Source organism: Drosophila virilis, chromosome 5 (genome assembly GCF_030788295.1).
Source record: "Drosophila virilis strain 15010-1051.87 chromosome 5, Dvir_AGI_RSII-ME, whole genome shotgun sequence".
In the NCBI taxonomy this organism is placed as follows: Eukaryota; Metazoa; Arthropoda; class Insecta; order Diptera; family Drosophilidae; genus Drosophila; species Drosophila virilis.
Window position 1 is genome coordinate 19,567,652 of NC_091547.1, and position 27,195 is coordinate 19,594,846.

Here is a 27,195-nt window from a genome sequence, read left to right on the forward strand (position 1 = left end):
ATTACGTGGCATTCCATTTCCCGACGATTGCACAATTTTAGTTACAAGTACCACACGCCTGCCCAGATTTTGCCCCGTTGGTGATTATCCTGGCCTCATTATGGTCAAAAATCAGAAATACTTAAATCCAATAGGCTGGAATAATTTGCAATGGAAGGCGGCGAGCTCAATGGAGCGTTAATGAAATAATTAACGCATAAACAGAATTGTAGAGCAAGGTCTTCGCTTGAAGCCTGCAACAACAACAGGAATAGCAAGAGGTCTTGGCCAGAAATTTAATACAGCAACAACTGTTACAAAGTCATCAATTTTAGTGGCTGTCCAGTGGGAGGAGGTGCTGGGGGCCGCTCGGATGCGCCGGCTGAGCCAGCCAAGCATGCAATTTGCTGCTTATTTATGGGCCCCAAGACGTTGGGCCCCCGTCCAGAGCTTCTTGAGGCCGCAAACCGGGCCCGGAACCATCAAGAAAACTTGCAAAATAAAAGTTTTCCGCTATTTGATTTGTTGGCCAGTGGATGAGCGGGCGGTTATTGGGGGCTTGGAGGACTGCTAAATCTATTGACCTAACCCGTTAAAAGCATTAGGCAATAGATGCAGCAAATAAAACTTGCTAACTGCAACTGCAACTGCAACTGTAACTGCTCTGTTGGTTTATTCTTCCGCTGTCCTGGTCCCGGGTCCCATACCACAGCCCACTTGGGCGTCCACATCCTGGTCGCGCTTTTGTTTGTCCGCTGCGAAAATTTTACAATTTCTGGCCCGAGCGGCGGATGTTCGTTGTTGGTGCTGCAGGATGCGCCAGAAATGGTTGCACTTCCTTTCCGCTGCTTTATGACTTGGGCCCACAGTTCTTTTGCGCCATTTAAGTGGCCCTAAAATGAGATTTTATAGCATTTTCTACACCACTTTCAACGTAATTGACGCCCTTTTTTTTGTCAATATACACTATGATATTTAAATAGCAGGTATTAAGCGGCCTTGCCAAGCAATATATTTTCGTTTGAAGTTGAGCTTGTTCGGTGTGCCCACGAAAATTTAATTGTGGCCCATATGGCTTTCAATAACCGTAAAAATACGCCTGCCAACGGAAGAAAATTCTTTTATTCAAAAGGTATCTTCTGTGAAAAGATTATCAATCAGTCAAGAGAGTAAGAGAGTAGCCTTCTGTATTCAATATAGTTAAGAATTCCTTTTATCATTTACAGAAATAATGTTACTCAACAGTCATATTACAGTCATAAATTCTGCAAACAGAATACTGTTAAAACTCTTGTGTTAAGCTAACATGATAATGTTGTTGCAAGATCAATATGTTTTAATCGAATTATTAATAAGCGCAAAAAAAGGTTGTGAATTGTAATCCAATCATAAAAGCAGTGTTGTAAAATGGCATCAAGTCGAGCCTGGTTGTAATTAGGTAAATTTGCTGGAAATGTGATTTTGTATTTTAGCTACTCAAGCAATTCCATTTCAAAGGCACAGATGCCGCACATAGCCCTGGGCAGAGCTTCGGTCATTAAAAGCAGTCTCAAACGTCTCGACGTCATAGCTCAATGTCGCCAAAGGCGCAGTGCGCAAGAGACAGGGCGAGCTAGTTGGAAAAGAGAAGGAAAAAAGTAAGTGCAGGTAAAAATAAGCTAAACACCAGGTGTAAGTTAGCGAAAAAAGCCAAGTTGAGCAGCTCATAAAAACTCAAGAAGGCGAAATATTTAGCTTGAAGGGTGCAGGATGGAATTGAAAAAATAAAATGGAAAGGGCGTGGCTTGGATTACTAGCATGCCAGAAGAGTGTAGGGCAGGGCAGGGGAGAGCAGTGCGCCTGCATTTAGCTAATCCATGGCCCAAGTTTAAGCAAAACAAAGGCAAAAGCCAAAGCAGAGCTCAAGGACAACGCCGGCTGACAGGATGGAGAATGCAGGCTGGCAGGCCGTCGAGTGGCGCTGAGGTACGACAACTATGCGACTACTTGACAGTCACCAAGTCTTGAGTTTAGTTCTTTATTTTTGTGCCACATACCCATTCTATATGAGTAAGAAAGAGGGCATAATGGACTCTGCCAACGATATAAGCCCACTTTCTTAGAACCAATTAAAGTTGATGTCTTTTTGAGTATACTTCTAAGGTTATAACTTTACTATTAAATTAAAAAAGTGGACACAGTTTTACTTTTGGTTCCTAACACATATTGGAATACCAACTGTAAGCCTTGACAATTTCATTGCAATCGGTAAACATATGCAGAAGTTATTTGAGTCTGAAGAAGCACAGCATTCACGGCCATGCGGATCTGTAGGCAGAGTATCTGCTGGTCCATAGCCTGGTACTATTAATTTTTGCTTTGTGTTGCATACTTTTGTGCGCTTAAATTTGTTGCTCCAAATATTTTTTGTGGAACGCTTGGCTCGTGCACGCTCTTATATGTAAATTGATGGCTTCTGTTTGTCTTTGGCGCGCAGTCGAAAAACTCGCAAATCCGTTGAAAATCCTTTTTTAACTTTTAATGATGCCAGCCTGCGCTGTTTGTCTCTCCTTCGACAGCTCCAAGTGTGCCAATGTTTTCACTTGGGATTTGCGTAAAGTATCTGTTAAAAGCATCCTTTCATTCTAGCAACAGCAACCACATGGCCAAACGCTAAAATGAGCCAAAATATAAAATGAAAAAAAAAAAAAAAAAACAACAAAAAAACGATAGAAAACAGCTGCCCCAATTCTGTTTGCCATCAATTTAGCCTGGCTAACAAATATGAAAACAAAAGCTCAGCCATTTTGATATTCACAGCTTCCCAGCTGGGGAGCAGCCGGCGCAAGCTCGAGGGGCCTCATAAACCTGGCCTTTATTTTTCGCTTTATGCTTGTTTGGCTTTTTTTTTTTTTAATTTTATTATCAGCGTAGGCCATCTTGAAGGCTCTTGCCCGGGCAATGCACCCATTTGAGCTGAACTTTAGAACTGATAAAGACGGCAATTGTTTATGCCAAATCTGTTTAAGCTTAAAGCTTACTTCTAAGACGTAATCATATATTGCTTAAATTAAAGATTCTTTAAAAGAATGAAAATGTAAAATTCTCAAAATCGTAGAAAAATTAATGTGCTAATAAAAGCAATCTGATTATGTTGATTTATAATTAATTGGGGAATCCTAAAGAAATTTAATGTGATTTCTTTTGAAACCTTATAATACAGAAGAAGCTTTGGCTTTAAATAATCAACAAGTTATTTGCTAATCGGTTAGATTAATTCTAGAACTCAATTGAATTTATCTAACTTGTACTGCCCAATCACATTAACATTATCTGATTAATTTCAGTTTTATTATTTATGCCCTTATCCGTTTTTTTGTGGACTCCGCTCTGGCATTCTGCTCACATTCGCCTTCTCTTTCTAAACCACTCTATTCCTTTACTCAATTTCGTTTGTTTCTGGTTTACTTTATTACCTGTTGTCCGAAAGGCACGTTTCAGCTCTCACACATCATCTCAGCTTAGCCTCACTCCATCATCATCTGATGCCTTCTCTGTATACCCTACGCCATTTTCACTTCCACGGCTGCCTTGCCTTTTTGCTCCACTCCTCTTTATTCCTGTTTTTATCACTTGCTTCGACTGTTTCCGTTATTACTTTGCTGACGTTGCACATTTTGCTCACGCGTTGCCTTATCTTCAACTCGAGTACCTTTTATGCTTTTCGGTGCAAATTATTTCCGCAACATTTATTCGACAATTAAAATGTTTCCCGTGGAATATGGGGGAGAGTGCTCAGAAGTGATATAGCACCTTTTCATATTTAGTAGTCGTAAGATTTTAATTGCGTTCGCCTGGCGCCTGTTTCAGACACAAATTTTGTACATATTTGATTACCATGGCCAAGACAAATGCCTCGCACTTGGTGGTATCTATGGATACATAACCTCAAACCAACTGAGGCTACCCATCCAAGGCTCAGGCCCGTATCAGGCCCAAGGACACACAATTTCTAGCACGTGCGCAAATTATCCGAAGGCAAACGTTTGAATAATATAACAGCTGCAAAACAGACGCAAAAACAATGACAATGCCACACCTCAAACTTGAGGCGCAGTTTCCGCCTCCACCTCGGTCTTATCCATTTTCAGGTCCTTCCAGACCAAAACTCATTAATTATAGGAATGCTCTGCCAGTGCTGGCCATGAATACGACATTGTATTTATAATCAACTTTACCAATGATGCTCATCAACATTCAGCATGTTTTATGCGTGCATTTCGATTGTTGAGCCTTAAGTTTGGATTAATGTCGGGCTATGTGGCTCAGCGTAATGATTATTGCAATAGTTTTCTCATTAATCAACACTCGAATGATTTCACAGACTTTCAGTTGCTCTACATATTAAAATATATAGAAATATATATATATCTATATTTTTTTTCTGTGCTGTAAAGTTAATTAAGCGGAAGCTGGCGTTGCAATACAGAGTAAAGCTTCTGTTTTAATTTGTGGCAACACTCGAAAAACTCTCACTAACGAAATTTAGTGTTGAAAAACATAGTTAAGATATTTGAAATTGAGGTAGCAATACTTTTTTTTAGTATTTATTGACTATTCGAAAACATTTCCTACCTCGATTAAGTTGGTTATTTTATTAAACATTTAGAAAGTATTATTATGCACTCTAACTGCCTTTCCACGTCAATTTTGTGCACTGACAATATCTCGATTTTGATTTATCGTATGTGTTCGAGTGACATTTACATGATTTTGCCGTGTCGTCTGCAAATGTTGCCTTAACAGGCAATCTTAAATCATTTGTCCCCAGTATTGGCACTGAAAAGCATTAATCAAAATAAATCTATTAGCCAGCTAATATGGCAATGGAACCGACTACACAACGTGCCAGACTACGACAGTCAGGCTATGGACACACACACACACATACTCTGAGAGTTAATGCCTGGCACTGATATATATAAATGATACTGTAAGGCGATCAGTATGGAGTCTAAACTGCAATTAAACACAATTAGCTTAATCTTAAAGAAGACTTTATGTTGTATTATCATATTTATCTTTTGAATATTCAAGAGCTTAGCTCATCCCGGCGTGGATATATATATAAATTATCTATGGAGTCAAATTTTCAGTTTAAGGCAATTATTTCAATCTTAAAAGAGACTTTTCCTTGTAATAAAACAAATACTTGAGCGTTACTTGAAATATTTAAGAGTGCAACTCACATTAGAAATGAAATGGCAGAGAATATAGAGAAATGATTTTATTTTTTTAATCGAAGGTGTTCTCCTTTCATTTTCATAAATTGATCTTAGTGAATTTTACTATATAATAATATAACATAAATAAGTTGAGAGTATATTTAAATTTGTCATTATTACATTTCACATTTATATAGAAATACAATTTTTTGTGCTTAGGTTTACGGATTAAGTCGTTTTCTCGCTCTTAACCAGATTTTTAATCTTGATTCCTTGAATGTGTTCAAATTTAATATAAACGGTTTTGATTATTATAGCTACATCATTTTATTTCTTAAAATAAGTTCATTTTACAAGCCTTATTTTGGAAAAATATAAAGCCGTTCAGGCTTAGCCTATTTTCTTGGCACAGGCTTGAAATTTATCAGATCTGCAAGTGTGTTAAAATCGCTTCGATTTAAATATTCTATAGTAATATTCTAAATAAAATTATTCCTAGATATGTCTCTGGTTAAATTGAATAGAACTTATTATAGTTAAATCTATCGACAAGGGCATTTAAGCTTCGTGGAGGCAAGCGCTCTACATTTGATATTTAATATAGTATATACGAGTATTTGCTGTCATTTAAATGTCTATGTACACGAATATCCTGCTGTAGGGATTGGCTGTCGTGAGTCGGAAATTAAAGCAGTCAACGGGGCTCAGACTGTCTCGCATTCCACAGGCCATTCTATTGGCCCTTCCAGCTGGTTGACAGCAACTGCTGCCGGTTGCCCTGCTGCCATCTGATGATGTTTTTGGCTCAAAGGCATTTTAATGATTTTAATTAACTGCATGTTTGCCAGTAATTACAACGGCAACAATGCAATTATGAGTCTAGTTTGAGCCATAAACAACTGTCTTTGGCTCGGGCATAGGAGCTGCACAAGGCTTTTGGCTTTTGTCTCCTAGTTGGCTCCGTGACACACACACACACACACACACACACATATATATATATATATATATATATATATGAACATATACACAAACACATATACACCTTTGTTGACACAATAATTACATGCACAGAGCGTCCCTCACCCACCCCCTGCCACAGTGCCTGCAGTGCACAGCAGGACTGGAGCGTAAAAGCTTCAAACATAGACAGGTGGAGTGGGGGCCATAGTGGAGGTAGGTGTGTGAGGTTCGTCTACGCTTAGTTCATTGCATTGGAGGCCGTTTGCTGTTGACAGTTTCAACCCACGTTGTGCGATTGATGTGGCACATTGGGTTGAATCATCATCATTAATACGACAACATATGCAGCGAATATGTGATTATTTTGTATACAACTTTACTTGTAAAATAAAAATATTAAAGTAAATAAATTCAAAGATCGCTATAAAATGACCATTTTCATATAGTAAATGAGAATATTCATTTAGTAAAGATTTTAGTCCTAATTGATTTTCTTTATTAAAGACTGAAAATTTCCTACTGTTGTTCATTTTAATACATTGAAATTTCGGGGATTTTTTTTGTAGAAATTTGTGTATAGAAATCTACACATTTCGGATTTTATATTCTACATATGTATATCTGATTTGCTAGAAAAACAGTTTGTGTTTTACTTAAATAAGACTCAAATATATAAGAAAAAAAACTACATGTGTAATTATGATTTATTTAAAATGTTTCTTCTATTATTATTATTATTTTTAAATATTGTGTTTTAATATTTTTACAATTCTTGCTCCACTGTGCCACTGTGACACATGCACTTATTACTAATACGACATGTGGCACACTCACACACTCAAAGCTGAAACATGTGTAATTATGCCCAACAACAATGTGGCTGTCCTTGAGTGTCATTGATGCTAGAATGGAACAAAAAAAAAAAGGACTTGTTGCATTTGTGACGGCTATGCGACAATGGGCGTGGCTTATCAAGACAGCTGTTGCCCGGACTGACCCCACATCCTTGACTTTGGTTTTGTGTATGTGCGCTGACCGTAAATCTCAAGTAATTTTCTGCAATTTTTCTGCACTGTCAATTGATTTATGGCTTGTTTCTGCCAGTCACCAACCCTCCACCTGCCAGCCGCCCCTCCACGCTTCTGCTTTTGTTGGCAAATAAAATGAAAAGCCAAGTAAACGTTGGGCTTCTAAGATATTGCGCCCATTGCCAGCGTCTGTCAAGTGCGTCCCCTCCACCCCGGCCATTGTATGCAAAATGTGTCGCCATTGTCATTGCCGCTGACCGCCCACAGTTTGCATTGGCATTTGGCTAAAAGCTGGCTGAGCCATCCCCTCCCCAACCCCCTGGGAGACCACCCGCTTGGGTGTGACCGTTTTACAAGAAAATTCGTTTAGTCAAATTCCATTACAATTTTTTGTTTGCTCGCATTTTTGTTAAATAAAAAGCGAATGAAATGTGTAATATTCGGATGCGTGTTTCTGATGCCGCCTCATGGCGCGCGTTTAATAAGGCGTTGCTCATACGCCACGTGGCGCTCAGCAGATTTCATCTCAGTGTAATTGGATCACTGGCATTTCCACAGCAGCCTCTGCTATGTCAGTTGCGAGCATTTTAATTTGCTTTCCCTCTTCCTTTCGCTTTCTATCCCTCGCTTTCTTTTATTTATGCAAATTGCATAATTCAATTGCCTTGTAATTGCCCAGGCATTTAATTAGTCCGTTGTGCGGCGACAGTTCTGCAAGGACACGAACAAGTTTGTCTATAGATTTCTTGCCCACAGTTGCGCAGTGCCATTTTCATGATGCAAAAACCGTAGCTAATATATTGAATAAAATACTGTGTTTTAGATGGTGAAATTGATTTTCTGATTAATTAATTTCTTTCACTTCAATAAGTCCGCATAGGTTTGTGCTTGCAATTCCAATGTTACCGTTTTCCTATAATCGAATCAGTTTTACAAAAAACCTGGCCAAGCCTTACATAAATATGAACTTGTATGACAAAATATTATTTTTTCAAAGATTTTTTCATCAAACTCAGCTTTTGCGGGCTTCAATATTTTCACATATCAGCAGGAGGGAAATGTCTAGAAGAGTATTAATCTTCGGCGTGTCGAAAATATATATACTTGTCGTTTTACTCTTTTTTACAATGGGAATTTCATGAGTTCAAACACTTTCTAAGCTTTATGTAAAACTAATTAGCAAATGTGTTAATACTTTAAATTAATTGAGTTCTTCTTGATGTATGTAGTCTATACAGACTATATATCATATAGATGCAGAATATATATTTCATTTATTAACTCAAAAGAGACTTTACCCACTTTAAAGGGCACTTCGATGTCCAGTAACATTCCACAAGGTTAAACGGTCAGTTTGGGTATGCCAGGGCAGTCATACGCAAGGATAATTTATATATTTAAAGATTATCCTTACATCCTTATATATTATATGTTTTTATTATACTGTTACTGGCTGCCGCATGTTGTCTGCTGGCACTGCAACAAATTGTGGGCTCAACGCCACTAACAAGCAGCAGGGTCGTAATTTGAAACCGTGGCGCTCACCGCAGAATCACATGCAACCAGAAGCCGCAGGACGCGTCGTGTTGACCTTTTCGCCTGTGGCCTGCAACTAGGCGCAGCAACCGCACGCAGCAGCATTAAAATGCAGCACGTGTGTGTGCATGTGTGTGTGTGTGTATGTGCATGTGTGTGCGTGTGTATTCGAGGGGCAACTGGAGGCGACTCCAAGCAACTGCCCTATGCATTTTTCATTTTTATTCTGACTGCTGCGGCGCTTCACTTAATTTATGAACCACAGAACTGCACCTTTGAGATTTATCGGGCGTGTCCTATTGAGAAATGGGCGTGGCATTTGCCGCTTAACTGTTGGCAATCAAATTAAGTCGCCTTTTGAAGTCAATGCTCAAGTTAATCGCATTTACGGCAATCAAATATAAACACACACCCGAAATACGCTCAAAACATGCGCCCGCATGCGAAAATTTAATCGCACAGTGGTCGGAAAACGTTGCGTTTTTATAAGGTTCATAACTACCTAAGCAATATTTTGATACAGATATAAATTTTCAATATATATTTTTATAAATCTATTGACGTATATATTTTTAATATCTTTTAAGGTAAGCGCTTGGATATCGTTTTTGAAAGGTTTCTTAAGTCGGGTTTAAACGCATTGAGAAACTATATTTTTTCATAAATTCAAGGAACTACTTAAAACATGTATTTTTGCGGGTAAGTTTAAAGACTTCTGCATTATGATTGAGTTTTTAGAAGAATAGATTGAAAAATATTATCATTTATTTTTAATACCGGGATAAAGTTATTATTCACTTTAATTAAACGTAATTTTTCTACACTGACGTCAAATATTAAAAATTAAATTTGCCACTTGGAAGACTCTCAACAAATTCGTTTATTTTTGCCTATCATAAAATGCAAGGATATCCTATATTTATAAAAATGATATGAAATAGAAGTCCGCATTTTGGGCCACTGTCAAATGTAAGCTAAATGGCAAAGCATTTTCCATTAACGCATTACTGGGCTGCTGTGTGCTCCATTTTCCATGTGACTTGGGCTTATTTCCTCGCTTTCCACTTGTGCTCGCCAATAATGTATGCAAATCCAATTTTTCGCTCCATAAGCTTTATTAGATGCCAATGTTGTCACAAGACCCCAACTACCTTCAGTATCTAATGATAAACCAACTGACTAGTTGATTGACTAACTGACTGACTGACTGACTGATTGTTATTTAGCTCAGGTCGGCATTAAGTATCTTGTGTAATTCCATTTTTTTGCAGTCAAGCATCTGCTCGATTGACCAGGTGGCTCAACAAAATGCCTTTGGTCAGACAGTAATAAACAGCAGCAATCTTATGTGCCCCAGCACGTTTGCGACATTATGAGTTATTGCTAGAGTTGCCACAGTTATATAAAAATTATTTTTGGTTTATATGGTTCATGTGACGCGCGAGTTAAGTTTACGAGTTTCGATATTTGTGTTGGCTCAGCGAAGGTTCAGTGTTTATTAAAAGTTGTGAAAAGCCGTAAAACGTGTGAAGGATCTCAAGGGTCTTCAGTCCAAGGATTATCAGATGGCAAAGAAGTTCTGTGAATCAACTCTGAGAGATCTGACTTAAGTTTGTAATTAATCGATAGTATCAACAGTAAAAGTTTTATATTAGCATCTATACACATTGATATTTTAGGCTATTGTTAGTATCAAAATATATCGAGGCTTAGGATCAAATTTAGAAATCAGTTTAAGGTAAATTATTGAATTGACATAAATAATATGAATTATTATCAACAAGTTAGAGTGAAAATCTTATTAATATCAAATTTTAAATAATTTTATTATTAATAGTAATTTCATAGGAATTTAAAAACGAATTCTAGTGATGTTCATCAGCAAAGCTATGCACAAAATATAACGTTGGAAATTGTTATAAGTGGGAATTTTGGGATTTGGATAAATGCCAAGAAGTTACTGAAATGAATCTGCTTAAATATTCCTTGTACATCAACCTACGAAGAAAGCTTTTCAAATCAATTTAAATCAGACACAAAAGAGAAGACAATTCCGATATTATTGGTATATTATACTGTTCTTGGGCCATCTTAAAATCCCCGCAAATCTGTTTAGCCACGGAATTAACTTTAGTCGTCTTAGAATACAATTTTTCTCTCGCTTTTATTTCATTTTGCCGTTTTTAGGCTTTTATTTCCCATCTGTTTGAGCTCCAATCCATCATGTGGCTTAGCCCACCTGTCTTTCGATTGTATTGGTCTCCATAGCTGGTGGTAAATATGTGTATATACGCACATATACGTACAGTAGATATATGTTAATTTCATTTAGAGCTTTGGCTGCATAATATTTCGCCATGGTTCTGTGGCGTCTGGGGGTTAAGCAAAGGCAACGTTTCCGTTTGCGCGTGTAGGTGACGAAGACGCAGGCAGAGACAGAGGTGACGACTACGTGTCCTGTAGGTAGACAATAAAGAGCAACAATGCTGCACAAATAAGCTTTTGCCACAGCCTTGATGATGATATATACGAGTGGGTAGTCTTTGGGGTGGTTTGCTGGGGCATTATCAAACGCCTGAGCCTGTGACTGGATATAGCGAGGAAACGTGCCTGTGCGAGCGTCCCGTGGACATTTTCATTTTCAGTTTCAGTTTCAGTGCTCTGCCTGCCATACCCAGTGTCTTTCTCTTCACAGCTGCTGCTGCGCAAAATCCAAACTAATAATGACATTTTGCAAATTATTCCACATCGCACGCTGCTTGACACACTGACACTGAACTGGAGCAGAAGCTGGAGCTGGAACAGACAAGGCAGCTGGAACGGGCAACCAGGCACCAGGCGGCAGGCACTAGGCACCAGGGACGTCAGGTGGAGGCCATGTGGCTCGGTGTGAAATTTATTTGCTGCCAGGACTTGTTCGTCCTCGTCACGTTGGCAGCGCCATTGCCATATATGTGTTGCATACAATTTTAAACCTGCTACCACGTTACAGCGCAAAAACTACAAATATTTACCCGAGCGACATTCAAATTGCCTTTTTCGAGGGCATCAAGAATGCGCTATGCGGCTTGTAGAAAGATATACTTAATCAGCATGAGAAGACGCTCGTCTACTACCGTGTGGAGAGAATACATATTTGAGTTAAACATTAATATTCAAAGCACAATGTTAAAGTCAAACGAAACAGTAAATAGTTAGCAGTATATTAAGTATTTATAGCGCAATAATAACAGCTAAGTGCGTTATGTTAACCAAGCTCTGCTAAACTTACACTGTTAACGGCATGTAAGAAGCTTTATTTAAAAAGACACAAATAAAGTTCTCCCTCGTTTGATCCATCAATTCGGTTAATCAGTTAGTCAGTGCAAAAAATCTATTCTATATTATTAATGACATTAGTGTTATAAGGCCTTAAATTACCTTTATTTAACTTGCTCGTTAGGGCATGCAAAAGTCAGTATTCAACTTAGAGACTTCACCTTGATATTTTACTCCTGAGGCTTGGATTTATTGTGCCGTTGATTGTGTTACATTAATTTATGTCAATTAGGCAAGCTTGGCGCAAACTTGAGCTTTCATATACTCAGTTTATACTATTTATTATATTGCAGCTTGCATTTGGGTTTGGCTTAACAGCTTATCAGTTGGTTTATGGCTGCAATTATAAAAAAAAGTTATGTGTTATTACATTGTTTCATTTATTTTGTGACATAAATTGTCAGAGTTTTCTTTTTGTTTTGATTTTGGGTTCTCGTTGTTTTGGGTGTAGCATTTTTCATGTGCTCTGTATAATCCAATTTGTGGCCTAGGCCTAGGCCCAGGGTTGACATTTGTCAAATAAAATGCAAAAAGGCATTTGTCATGCTTGGGATGAAAAACCTGACTTAATTTATTGATGGGTCGGCAATTTGTTTAAGGGATTCTCTAAGGAAACCTTTTTTGTGTGGTATGTGTTCAACATACTTTTTTACTACAACTTATTTTTTAAGGAGTTAATCTAGGCAAATACTTGAATGAAACATAATAAGAAAGTTGATTTGAATGTAAATATTCAATTCAAGTACAACAAAATAAAATTATATCTCAACCCACATTTTAGATAAATTTTCATATCGAATCCACTTAAATTCCAGAGCTTAGTATTTGCTTAGTGGTAACTGAGCTGCTAAAACTAAATGGAAATTCCACAGCAGTTGCTAAGTTGCAACAACCACAGCACTTGTTGACGCAACACAATCACACCCCTTCTCCGACCATTTGTGCCAGCCCCCCCCCCCCCCCTTGGTTAACTGCACGGCGCAAAGAGCAACAGCGCCCTGGCTAGCTCTTTATTTTAATTTAGCTGCTTCAACTAATGGATTTGGGGCTTACGTAACTTCAACACTTCGCCCCAGTTACGCCCACTTTTTTTCTCTTCGTACAGCAAAGACTTAATTTGCATTTACACAATGCTGCATGTATGTATTTAAGTATATATATATGTGTGTAGTAGTATATAGTTTGCGCTAACTATTGTTGTACGTGACCGAGGCGCTTGCCTATATATAAATATTAAGTATACGCAGTGCAGCACACATTGCTGTAAGTGAATGGGTGTAGGGAAAAATGGGAATAGTGTTTAGTGTGTGTGTAGTGTGTTTAGTGTGTGTGCGTGTTTAAATTACAAAGCGTACAAAGCGATGCAAAGTCTCTAATGACCACTTTGAGGGTTTAAAATGCGCGACAGGCATTGGCCACATAAATAACATTCGTGCGGGGTTGGGTTTGGTTACCGCAGCGTGGCCAGGATAAAATTAACTTATTCATTAGCAAATGGCAACCTGGGGGCCTGTTCTATACATACCTATGTCTCGGAATATACAATGTTCCAGCTGTTTTTTAATTAAAAAACATTCTCACATTGCAAGGTGCCAAATGGCTGGCAAATTGCATAAACGGTAAATACCACCCAGACCCCAAACTCTGACAGCCATTTTGATGAGCCAACTTATACTTTACACATATATTTAAAAATATATATATAAGTATATGCTTAACGTTAGTTCTGCTCGGCATCTCGCCGTGACGTTATTGTTCTGGCGCACCGAATGCAAAAAAAGTTTAATTATGTTTTCAAGTTTATTTTTAACATTTTCTCATTGTTTGCATGCGTTGCCTGGCTAAAAGCAACAATAACAACAACAATTGCGAATTTTGACAACTGGCTGTAATTTATGACGGCATTTAGTTGCAGATTTTTGACATGCTGCAGTGAGCGCCATCAAAAATATTCCATGTGGCTTAAACCAAAACTTTAACAGCGTGATATATGACGGGCATTTAAAACAATGAACAGGCCCACACAATGGGTAACAAAAAGCTTCTGTTATAATAATGGCAAAATATTTGAAATGGTTTTCGTGAAAATTTAGTACCTTGTAACAAAAGAAAATATGTATATGGAGATAATTACAATTGAAAGTTAACAAATGCTTTTGTTATCCAAACGTATTATTTCTTTTTAGCTTTATTATTATTGTCATTATCATTATCATTATCATTATCATTATCATTATCATTATCATTATCATTATCATTATCATTATCATTATCATTATCATTATCATTATCATTATCATTATCATTATCATTATCATTATCATTATCATTATCATTATCATTATAATTCATTGTCATTGTCATTGTCATTGTCATTGTCATTGCCATTGTCATTGTCATTGCCATTGCCATTGTCATTGTCATTGCCATTGTCATTGTCATTGCCATTGTCATTGTCATTGTCATTGTCATTGTCATTGTCATTGTCATTGTGATTATTATTACCCTTGATTTTAAACAAATATTCAACTTATATTATTTTCAGATTATCCATTCTTAAGAAATATTTTTTTGAAAAAATAACTTACCAGATTATACCAATTTGCATTTTCTGCTTCTCCAGTTACCCGTTTATCATCACTAAAATGCAATTTCTTAAATCTTCAGCGAATGCGACGAAAACTGCAATCGCTATTTAAAGTGCAATTTGCGCACAGGAATTGACAATTTTTCTCTGTGAAATTTCTTTGACAAGGAAGAGCACAGCCAGAAAAATGAAAAACCAGTTCGCATTTATACCGGAGAGACAAATCCGCTTACAATGTGCAAACAGGGGTGATTGGTGGCATTCCTAAAAGCGCTTTTGACACATTTTCCTAAAATCGCATACGATTTCTTAAGCTATGTAATTCAGACGCCAATAGAGTCCTATAATGGGCAAATATGAAAGATCGGAAAACATTTTATGAAATTAAAAGGCCAAGTTGAGTCGTATGCATTGTTTGGAAGGCACTGTAATTGGTTTTTAGTTTTTGTCCAGCTGGCAGACGAAATTGTACACGTTCTTCGAAGGCAGGCGGGACACAAATATGTAGCACACGTTGCGCGTCAGGACCTTTCGTTCGGTTCAATTCAGTGAAGTGCGAAATGTTCACGCTGCGATTTGCATGTCCACATAAAAGTTGTGAGATGTGGAATAAGTTTGGAAGGGGGAATAGGTCTGGTTCGTGATGGCGCCGCACATAAATGCAAATGCTAATGGGTTGTCGGTGCAAAGGAGGAGGCGGAGCGTCTCGCTTAGGCGCAGTGGAGCAGAAATTGTGGCATACATTTAGGCGCCGCCGCATGCAAATGTTTGACGTTGAGCGATAATAAAAGCAAATCCGGGCGCACAAAGTAAAAAATAATAAAACGAATGCAAAAAGATATTTTAGTCTTTCTTTATTTCTGTTGCTCGGGCGTATTTTTGCTTTTTGTAGCTCATTCCTTATACTTTTTATGCGTTTCATTTTGCATATTTATTTTGCTTGTTCGATTTTTATCGCAACGTCTGTGACGATATTTGAAATTGTTGCGCAAATATTTGCGCTTTTATGTGCAGTTTCCAAGTGAAGGCATCACCTCCACTCACCCTCGCACCATCCACATTTACCCCCCAGCGAATCTGCGCACATTTCTTTTCAAACCATATATACCCTGTTGTTAGTAAAGGGTAGCATATAGCTGTGTAAATGTTAGATTGATATCTAAGCAGATTTCTCTAAGTCCATAGGGTATTTTATGTGTTAGCAGAAATAAGTTGTACAAAAAACAATTTATAAAAAGGTTCAACTATTCAGGAGGTAAATTTAAGCTTATAAAGTGTATGCATAGCCAGCTTATATACCCTGCAAAATGCAAGAAATGAGGCGAAAAGGCTGCCTTTGACATTGGATCTATTGTATATATTGGGGCCGCCCTAGGGTCTTTTTGAAGTTGGAAATCCTGTTTATCATCTGCTTAGAATATTTCGACTAATAAACGCCTAAAAAAGATCAGCAGAAAAATTGTGGCTAATGAAGATACATGTATCTGCACTTAAAGGGTATTTTTGGTATATTTAAGATTTTATAAATATCTCAAAAATCAGATTTCTTAAAAGTTTTCATTGCTGATTTGATTTTACATGATTACAGGGTATCTGTTAGCGCGTTCTATTACTTGCTTTAATCTTGCTTTTTATACATGGAGATTTTGTAAGCGTATTTTTTTTATGATTTACTTGCGCTTTGTGTTTGTCTTCTCATTCGTATTGGTATTTGTATTTGCGCTTGCATTGGTATAGGGTTTACGTATTGGTATTGGTATAGGGTATATGTATTAGTGTTGGTGTAGAGTGTGGCAAAGGTAAATTGGATTGAGAAATTGAAATCGCATTCACAGCGTTGCAAAAGCGAAGGGAAAAAAATAACCAGAAACTGTTTAACAGTTCGCCAGCAATTGAAATTTTCTTGTCTTATTTGTCCTATTGATTTTTTTTAGATATATATATATTAAATAGAGCGTGCATGTGTGTGTGCGTGTTTTTCTGTTTGTCTAACAGATATAGCAGATAATCAAGCCAAAGTTACATTCAAGCCATAAAGTTTAATGAGTTTGCCCAAAGGCAATGCTGAAAAGTCTGAAACAGTTCTCAAAAATGGCTCAAGCAGGTGCAGGTTGACCCTAGATATAATCAGATAATAGATTGGAAAAGAAAAGATTATATCTCGAAGTTAAACTGGATATTCTTTGTTTGTTTGCCACGAAATAGTCCATTTCTTTTGAAGGAAACCCAGAAGAAAAAAATGGTTTGAAGCATAAAAATGTCTGGTATTTAGTCTAACCTATGGGCAACACCGTTCTTAGTGGCAACCTTGGCAAGTCAGTTGAATGCAGTTTTTCATAGAAAATCGTAACTTTTCACACTTATATCTTTGCTTCTTTCTCCTCATTATCTCATGTCATATAGCCATTAAATTAAATATCTGCCATTCTGAAGTTATTCACTTAGCGTTCTTTTCAAGCTGTCCATGAATAATTCAGTCGCCGCCCGGTAGCGGCTAATTAACTTCGTCAGATGTGTCCAATTTGCAGCTGCTTTTTAACAAATTACAACTTTCATTGGCCCTGGGCTCTCCTGACTAATTTATGCGCCCACTGCAACATAACAGGCTTCACAAACAACAGTTTAACGAAAAGTGGGATGCCCTTTGTTTTGGGGCAGAATATTGTATACACATTAACAATATTATTAGACCAATAAAAAATGGTGTTGCCAATAATATAAAAAACAAATTTGTTTGCCAAAATATGATATTTATCTGATTCTATTCAGCTAAAAATAAAAAAAAACTATCTAAACTCTTTCTGCTAACTCTACTGGAAATAACTGGTAATTATATATAATTTGTAATTGGTAATTCAAATTAGTTCTCATAGATTTAAAAAAAAACCAAAGTTCAGCTCCCAGATTTATTAACACAAATAGTTGGAAAGCTTAGGAGGTCACAAATATCTCTAATGTCTTTTTTGTGAGAGTATTAGAAGTCTGTTTAGTTCCATTTCCTGTCTCATACTAAAGAATTAACTTGTAGATAAGTTCGCACGGGCTATACAGCTCGCAGATTTAATTGTACAAATAATAAGCAAAGCTTAAGAGAACGCAAACGTCTATCGCGGTTCGAATGTCCGGTTTGTTAGGGTATTAGAAGTAAGTTGTGAAAAATGTCATCGTTTCACTTTAATTAATTATGACGTCATCGAGTTCTGTTTTTCATTTCTTTTTTTTGCCCACGAGGTGGCCAATTAGGCAAAGCCGTCGCTTGGCATGCGACGTCATTGTGTTTGACAATTTTCAAATAACATGGAAAATGTTTTTGCGCTGACTTTGATGAATTTCCCAACATTTCGGGCACCATTTAACCCCTGCTCATTTGTGACTAATCGTTATATATGCAATACAAAGGAAAATAAAAAGCAATGTGGATATGTAGATTCGAAAGTGGGTTTTCCCTAATGCAGTCCAAATGCCTGCAATCAATTTGGGAATGTCAGGCGGGAAATCAGCCTAAAGTTGGTATGAATGTTTTAGCAAACAGGTGGAAAAATGTTCAACAATAACGTAAATTATTTTTGCAAATAGAGAGGAAATTCTTTTGGCGGATACTTCTATTAGGTGTACAATCCTTTGGTCGGAAGTTTTCAGCATAAAGCAGACCACACCCATTGCCCCTTTCATAGGCGGTGAACAAACATTTTCCGACGGAGGACAATAAATGTTTCACTGTAGATTTAATCGACCTAGAACTTACCACTGAGAAGTGAGGAGAGCATACTGGAGCTCAAACTTGAGCAGGCTATCCCACATCGGTTGGCTTAGCCCAGAAATCGTAATCGAGACTATATCACCATTCAGGTGAAAGGGTGAAGGCGTGGATCTCAATGAGTACGTTTGCAATGAGAATCAAAGAAAAGGCTTGGATATCATTCACTTCCAAATTAAAATTGCTTGTAATATTTATTACAACCAAATTAACTGCATACTTTTGTACATCATACACAAAACTTTAAATAGTCCATGTACAAAATCATTGCAGACTTTTTTGTGGCTCAAAACCTGAACATGCCGATATATGTTACATATTTTCGGGATCCAGAAAAATAACTGACTCGTTTTATACTTGCAGTTTTTCATTTCTTTATTAGACTTCCGAAAATACATATCTTTCCAGAATTATGCAAAGTTTCTCCGAGAATATCTCGTCTTAATTAATTCGAATTTTTTATGTATATCATCAAGTATATCCGTTCAGAGATATGAAGAATTTTGCAAGGTCGGTCCTGAAATCAAATATTTTGGATTCCATTCAATTCTATGGACATTTGAGAAGAACGAGGTATATCTTTCCAGAATCAGAACTAATTTTCCCGAGATAGAGCCACTAAAAGTTTTTTTTTTTTTAAATTGTCTACTTAGTTTAGAGCCATAATCCATTTAATTTATTAGAAATTTAAAATAATAAATAATTAATTGATATATTTTTTTTAATCATGTCAACTTTATTCGATAAATCTCGAAGACTTATTGCACGATTAATGCGTGACTTGGAGAGCGACTAAATCGATACTAAAACAAATTAAATTATTTGGTACGTGTTGTTTTGTGTGTGTGTGCGTGTGTGTGTGTGATGAGTTAAGTACAAATGAAATTCGTTAACTCATGTATAGACGACTTTGAGTCGCTCTTAACTAAGAATAGTTTAACTAGAGACTAAACCCTAACACCCAAGACCTAGTGCAGTACAGTGGATACTCAGTACTGACGACCCATGACGCGATCCAAGTCATTCCAGCTGCAGGAGTAGTCGATTTGTAGCAGACCCTTCTTGCTCAAGCCAAATTTACGCGCATAAATTCCGGCGTAGAGCGATGAGTCGCTGGGCGAATCGCACTGGGTTGCCGCTCGTCCGCCAGCCAAGGTGCCGTACAGTGTGGAGGGTGCGGCATAGATGAGGGACGTCGCCTGCTGCTGGCACTCGGCGCAATCCGGTAGGCTGCAATACGGCATTGTAGCATATGGATTGCAATAGTCGTAGGCGGGCGAGAGCGGCGGCGGTGCGGGGAAGTCAATCTGTGGCGTCGTCTGCAACATGGCCATTGATTTGCCACTGGGCGTGCCAGCACTGCGTCTGCGTCGCGGATGCGGCGCCGTACCATAGCCCGCACTGTAGTTGTTATTGCTCGGCTCCGTGCTCTGACTGGGCATAGGGCGACGCTGTAGGGTGGCCGCTCGGCGGGGCAGCGTCATCGAGGGCATCTCCTCGCCAATGGAAGAGTGCCGCTCCGTGGAGCTGGCGCTGGAAAAGCCTGAACAAGAGATTAACGAGAGATCAGTTAAGGCACAAAATAAATATGAATATATGTTTAGCCTTATGAGAAAAGTGGTTTCAAGCGAATCTTCTCTTTTATTGTAAGAAAATCGGACTAGCTTGCACTCAATCGCACCCACCTCCATAGCCATTGTATAGCTGCCGTTGTTCGGCATACAGCTCCTCCTGCCCGTCCTCGTCGTCCAGATGCAGCTGTCGCGTCATGGTGGCCATATAGTCATCATAGCGACTGGCGACTGGTGCGCCATACAATTCACTGCGTGCGGCATACAATAGCTCCTTGCGGCCGCTGCGACTGCGACTGGGCAGGCGACAGCACTCCAGCTGGCATTGGCTGCGCGAGAGGCGTCTTGTGTGTGGGCGTGGCATGGTAGAGGCCATGGCCAAGCCATTGCCATAGCCATAGACAGGCGCAGCCGTTGGACTGGGCGAATGGGAGGCCTGTTCGTAGTCAAGCGCCGTTTCGTAGTCTGGCATCACGTTCGCCGCCACATCTATGTCCATTTTCTTGCGCACATAATCGTAGTTCTCCAGATCCCACGGATCCATATAGCGACGCTGCGATGGCAGCAATGTGGTGCCATAAATATGCTCCGTGTTGTCCATGTTGTAGCTGGGTTCCACGGGCAGCGCCTGTTTGGGACCAGCACGACGGCGTCGCGGTGTGGTTTGACTGCGTTCACGCATGCTGTGCGAAGTGAAAGAGAGTGTGAGAGAGAGTGTGAGAGAGGGAGGGAGGATGAGTGAGTGAGTGCGTAACTGGTTGTGTTTTCAATGGCTCGCTTATGCAATAGTTGACTGCACGACTCGAAAAACTCTTCCGCCAGCCATCGACCAGTTGTGCATCAACATCTTGTCAACACAAATCGGTTGCATGTGGCATCTGTGGCTGCCACATCAATGACCACACATTCATAAATGTTCAGCGCTCAAACTGTGTGCCTATTTTTTTAAAATTATTTTATTTTTTTCTGTTTCAGTCCGCGTAAAAGCCACCGGCTCACCTTCGCCGGGCAGGTGTTACAATTAATGACGTTTGCATCTGCATAAATTTTTGCACTCAACTCAAATGTCATTTGGTATTACCAATATTTTGCCCATTAGCGGTCAGACTTGTTGGCTTTTATTTATATTAACAACTTTTCCAAAAATAGAAATTCACATCAATTTTATGGTTTTTTGCGCCTTACAGAGTGGCATGAATTTTTGTTAAAGACAACTGTAGACAGGTCGAATTCTATTAATTAATCGTAAAATCTAAAACAAAAGTCGTACTAATTTATCTGATCTCAGATACGAGACAACCTAAGGACTAAAAAATCTGTCTACAACCCATTGCATAGACATAAAGAGACAATAATCGGATACTCTGCTTGTTCTTGCGAAATATTCGCAAAGCATTCGCTTAAAAAACAAAACAACAATTTTTAAGGGCACATTTTAGACCTACAGGGTATCTTCCAGTCGAATGTTTTATCTGTATTCTTTTTGCATTTTTCCAAAATGCAATTTTCGAACTTTAACCAGTTTTTTGTTTTGTCTGCATAAACTGACCATCAAACATAATTGGCTTATTTGCTTAACTGAGAGAGTCACAAAGTTTTTAATTAAAAATCGGTTAACTCTTCCGCAGTGAACAAATGTGATATGGCAAATAATTAAAATGCAACTGACACTAATATGTAGCACAGCATGGCATAAATTTAATTGAAAATGCAATCCGTTGAGTTGGAAAACCAAATAGTTGATCAACACCCACCCGAAGAGGATGTGCTGGGGCTTGGGTTTGGCTTTTGATAAGTCAGGTGAAAATATGTTTTATAATGTGACAGCACCATAATTGAAACTAACAAGAATTTCAGTTATACTGTAAATTTTTTTTTAATGCATTTCACCAATAAAGTGCATATTGGAATAATCAAAGTTTTTATGCTAAACGAAAATTTGTAATGTGGAAAATTACATTTATTTCAAGGTTTATCTTTCATGGTTTTTTTATTAGCTACAAGTTTTTAAAGGAAAAAACCCGCAATATAAATTATTTATTTATTTTATTCAAAAACCTACAAGCTAACATGATTGAAGTATAACAAAAGACTTTTATTTACATGTGATGATTCGCAGTCGAGCTATAGGAATATTTTGAAAGAAGTGCATAACGTGCTCTTCTATACATATAAAATAAAGATTGTAAGTTTCATACAGCATTTAAAGAATAAAACAAGTAAGCGCCTCTACTCGCGAGTTATTGACTAGGAGATACCCTGCACCCTCTTCTGCCAATACAAAATGCAGCTCGCGCAGGAGTTTTTCATTAAGTAAGAAAATATTTCTGGAAACGTTATTTTCATAATTACCATCTAATCAAAACGTGTAAATATTTTAAAAGGTGACTAAGCGCAAATTTCGACTTGTCATTAGGCAGTCTAGGCCCAACCCATCCAAATATTGATAGTATTTCGCATATATTGCCTCAGCAAGTGCAGCGATCCATTATAAGCTAACCATTTTATGGTTGTTCGTCTGTTGTTTGGCTTTTTGTTTAGCATAAATTATTTTAAAAATATCGTGAAAGATATTGAATATTCGGCATTGCTTATTGATTATTTGGGTTTTTTTTTTTTTTTAAATACGTTTTGTTTACGCCCATTTCTTGTGCAACGTTGTTCGGACATTTGCAATTTGCTAATTTGCATAGTTTTTATTTTAATTTCTCGTGCGATCGATTAACATTTCTATGGTTTGCATGTCTCTGTCTTATTTTCTCTCTCTCCCTCTCTCTCTCTGTCGTTTGACAACTTAATAGGGCCCAGCAGGTGCGAGGGTGAAAATGTCGCCCAAACCTTACCATTTATTTTGCATTCCTTTTGTTTTCTTAGCGAAAACAAAAAACTTATAAAATACACAAAATAAATTGCAATATAAACAATGCAGCGTGACTTTGGTTTGGCACGCAAATCGAACTATCTGGCAGCAACTATTTGCATGGTATATAAATAACAAAACCGGTAAGAGTGCAACAATTGCGCATGCTCGACTAGGATATACCCAGTACCCACCTCTGAGCTGTCGTCATGTATTCTTAATATGAATATATGTATAAACTATGCAAGCACATACACTTAATAGGTTAGCTCTATCTATAAAAAACGTTCGAAATAATGTCTAAAAACTCGATTTTTACACAAATATAGCCCACTTACCCCCTTAATGAGTGCAGGGTATACAAATGCCCATTGTTACTATGGTGAGTTATTTCTATGTTTAGGTATCAATGCACGCAAATAAATCAAGCGATGGTTACAATTTTTGATTTATTACAGTTTTTGCAACGCTTAGTGAGGCATGGAATGCACTAACACACATACACACACACACACGCACACCCTTCAGCTTGCAGCTGTGCCGTTGCATAAACGCATATTACGTATACGCCGCGCGGCACAAGCAAATGCCCAAGACAATTGCATTGGTATGCGATTAGCATTTGCTACGATATATGATACACATATATATACCCATATACAAAAGTACACAGACCGCAGTTTAATTAATTGCTATCTATGCAGAAAAGTGCTGTTGGTCTGCGGTTAGTTGGCCATTTGTTTGATTGGCCCTGCTAAAAGCCATCAATTGGCCATTTGCATACCAAATGTGTCAAGTTCAAGCTATAATTATTTGTGTTTTTTTCTTCTGTTTTCTGTTGTGTACAGGTTGTTTTGCATTCCGTATGAATTATAGCGCAAGTGCCGGCAATAAGTGCAAGTAGTTGAGCTGCGCTAGGGGTATGTTTTAATACGCCGGCATGGGTAAGAAGGGTATCATGGTTTTTTGCAAATCTATGTGACAGACAGGGAGAAGCACCTGTGAACCAGTATAGAATGGATATATATATATTCTGGATTAGAAAGACAAACTCAGTGGATCTCGAGAACTTAACCGCCGTGCTTTCTTGCACCAAATTTGGTATGTAGCCTTATGCATAGTAAATGCCTCCAATCCCCCCAAATTGGAAAGTAAACCTTGCCATTGGTACATACACATATGTAGACCCTGGGTCTTTTGTAAGAATCGGACTGTAAGAGCTGAAGTAGTTAGAGATCGCATTAAGAAAAGAAGAAGCACAACCGCTGCCTTGGTGTGTGTGGTTGTATGTATATATGTATGTGTGTCTATCTATTTTCTTGTGCATAAATTTATAGAAGAGCTTAGGGTGCCTACTAGTCGTGCACTCACGAGTAACTTAAAACAATGCTCAGTAATCAATATTCAAATTTGGTGGCTTAATATGCCAGCATAAAGTGAATTTTATTTGGTATTAAACAAAGCAGACAGCTGCAGCATTTGAGCGATGTTTAAGTCTGATTACGACTTTAAATGGCTGTAAAAGTAGCAAGTGCTCCATTTAAAGGTAGTTAAGATAAACCACATGAAATTTGGGTAATCATTTTCAAGTGCCATAAAGACTATGCAAGTGCATATATATAAGCCCGAAGTAGAAATTGACGAGCTATGAATATTTATTATTATCGATCTAAATAAGTTACATTTTCAAAAATTTGTGTATACCTTTAGAATGCCACAACTAAATCAGATTGACTTTCTGAGTGGGAATCGCTAAGTTCACTAGCCAGAAACAAATAAATCAATATTGTAAAATTTTACAATATTATCCTTTTCATCAGCCGTACATATGTGTTATGCATTATACATAAAGAATCCAGCTTTTCAGAATCCACTTCAACAACTCACGAGTCCAACTTTTTCAGCTCATGTTATCCCAATTAAATATTCACTTGTATTTCATACACAAAATCAACTCGTAAAGTCATATTTTATTTGAACCTCGGCTTATTTGTTCTCATGTTTTCATTTGAAGAGCCATAAAAAATGGCCTGCATTGTGTTTTTACCACAGACAATGGCTCTCAGCAATTCAACTAGTTTAAATATGCAGAGCACAAAAATATTTCCTGATTTATCAACGTTTTATTTTTTTTTAACTTCATATTCAAATGAATTCTGTTTGACGTCGCTTCAATATTTAATAATCATCCGACTGCGATTGATTGTTGTTTCGATTTTTAAACTGAATGAAATGCGTCAAACTTTTGGAAGCCAAAAAAAAAAAAAAAACTGGTTTTATTGACCTTGCGAGTTATGCGAAATGATTAGCTTAAATGAAACAAAAATTCCTATAAATACATGTATTAACTAGCTGTGATATCATCACTAAACAGTTGGTTATCTCCGGGTTTGGATCTTCAGCTGTCTAGAATGTGAGATTTTAAATCTTGAATGCATTTTTATATTCATATAAATAAGACTTTCCTTAATAATGTAAGCATTAACATATTTACAGCTTGCTTCTTAAGATCAGGCTTAAGTTGAAATTCCCGATAAAGCTTTGTTTTGATCCTAACTAAAGCTTTCTTTAAATCCTAGCAAAGATTAAACGTACCATGTTCCACTTTTTAAATGGTATCATCAATGTCAAAGACCTCTAAGACATCTTATCGCACGTACATCTCTTTATTTCATTCTTTTCTTTTATTTTAGATTAGCTTTTTTGAACTCTTAGATTTATTTCTCGAACTTAAAGAACATTAAACAAAACCGAAACAAAGACGTGATTTTACTGCAAATCGAATAGTTTTAAGAGCATAAATATTAAAATCTGCACATTTGTTTCATAATTTATGGCCCCGACCTTTGTTTAGTTAACTATCTGGAATGAAACTCAAATGTTTTGCACTGAACTGCTTTCATCCCATCTCCCAACTCAACAAACCAAATAACTGTGAAAAGAATCTGGATATTTGCTTATCGAATTCGCAACACGCGTTAACCGCGCCCTAAAAAGCAGCAAAAGAATACGCAGAGACAAGTATCTGAAGAAATGACTCAGAAGACAGCTTAATACAAATCGCAAATCTTCTCAATGACTCTTCTGCTTTGACTTGCATGCCTGGGCGTACAACAATTACAGAAACATTATCATCACCAGCATTGACTGAGCCCAAAATGGACTTCTTTACATTGGAATTGCATTGTGGCCCACGCCAATGACAAAAAAGTGCTCGAGACAAGCCCCAGCATAAAGTCAGTAGAAGACAACCCACTAGTTGTCGCAGCTGTTGTAGTTCCTATAGATATGATCGTATGTCATCTCTCGGTTATATTCTATATGTGAGGCTCATTGACAGTCTGAAGCACCCGCGTGTGGGTTTTAAGTTTGTAACTTTCTTTGCATTTGACATAGTTTGCCATTTCTGGATATTCATTCACCTTTTTTTGTTAATGCTGAATTGATTTTTGGACCTATTTTCTTTATTTGTTGACACTTTTTTTGTTTGTTTAGTGAGCCAAAACAGTTTTCACAGTTCTTTCTTTAGTCGAATTGGTTTTGCGAATTTCAAACACGTTTCAGTCGCGGCACATAGAATCCATTAATGCGCTTGGCTGGTTTGGCAAACTTTACGATATCTCATAGAAGATCGCATAAAAAAATCGAATTGAAAGTGTTGAACGCGTTGCGCATGCGCTTCACAAGACGCTCACGTCTTGACTGACTGTTAGACTTGTCGCTTTGGGCGCAGACATGCGAGGCAAGCTTACAACCAGCATACAACCAGGTTCGACATGAATGTTGCGGCTGCAAGCTGATCACTTTTAAACATGCAATTTTATCAGCTTGATGATTTAACATATTGTCAAATAAACTTTGCATGCTCTCCATATCCATGTCAAAATGTAGCTGCAAGTTAAATCACCTAATAATATTGCCACCTTGACACTTATGTGAGCGCTTCGTATATTTTATTTAGTTGTTAATTTCTCCTGTAGCTCTGCCAACCTGTCAGTATGTGACGTTGCCAAAATTGCATGAAATGTTGAGCTATCAGGCAGGTAACATGCGCTTTGCCAGGGACATAAATAAGTGAATAGCATATTAATGCAGTTTCACTTTTAATGTTTTAACATGAGCATTGACAAGTGCATGAATGAAAGCATAAATAATAAAAAGACATACAATCTAATAGGCATTTTGCCAGGAACTTGGCCAATTGTTTTGAATCTATTTAACATGAGGTTTGTCAGGGACATGTATTAATAATGTGCACTTGTAATTTAACATGAGCGCTGACAAGTTCTAAATAAAAACAAAAAAACAGACAGATATCAAAAAAATATAAAAGCGACATATAAGCTAACATGCACTTTGACCGGAAGTTAAGCAAATGCCGCGTAGAAGTGT

General features: G+C 37.7%; 1 protein-coding gene across 1 annotated transcript; it reads right to left on the reverse strand.

The window, feature by feature from the left end:
* Window positions 1-19,085: 19,085 nt before the first annotated feature.
* LOC6625949 (uncharacterized) lies at window positions 19,086-26,511 on the reverse strand. The gene is made up of 3 exons (XM_002049350.4): window positions 26,226-26,511; window positions 20,058-20,626; window positions 19,086-19,915 (listed from the first exon to the last, which is right to left on the reverse strand). Exons 2-3 carry the CDS (start codon window positions 20,623-20,625, stop codon window positions 19,362-19,364), a joined length of 1,122 nt encoding a protein of 373 aa, XP_002049386.1. The 5' UTR covers window position 20,626; window positions 26,226-26,511; the 3' UTR covers window positions 19,086-19,361.
* Between the last annotated feature and the right edge of the window lie 684 nt (window positions 26,512-27,195).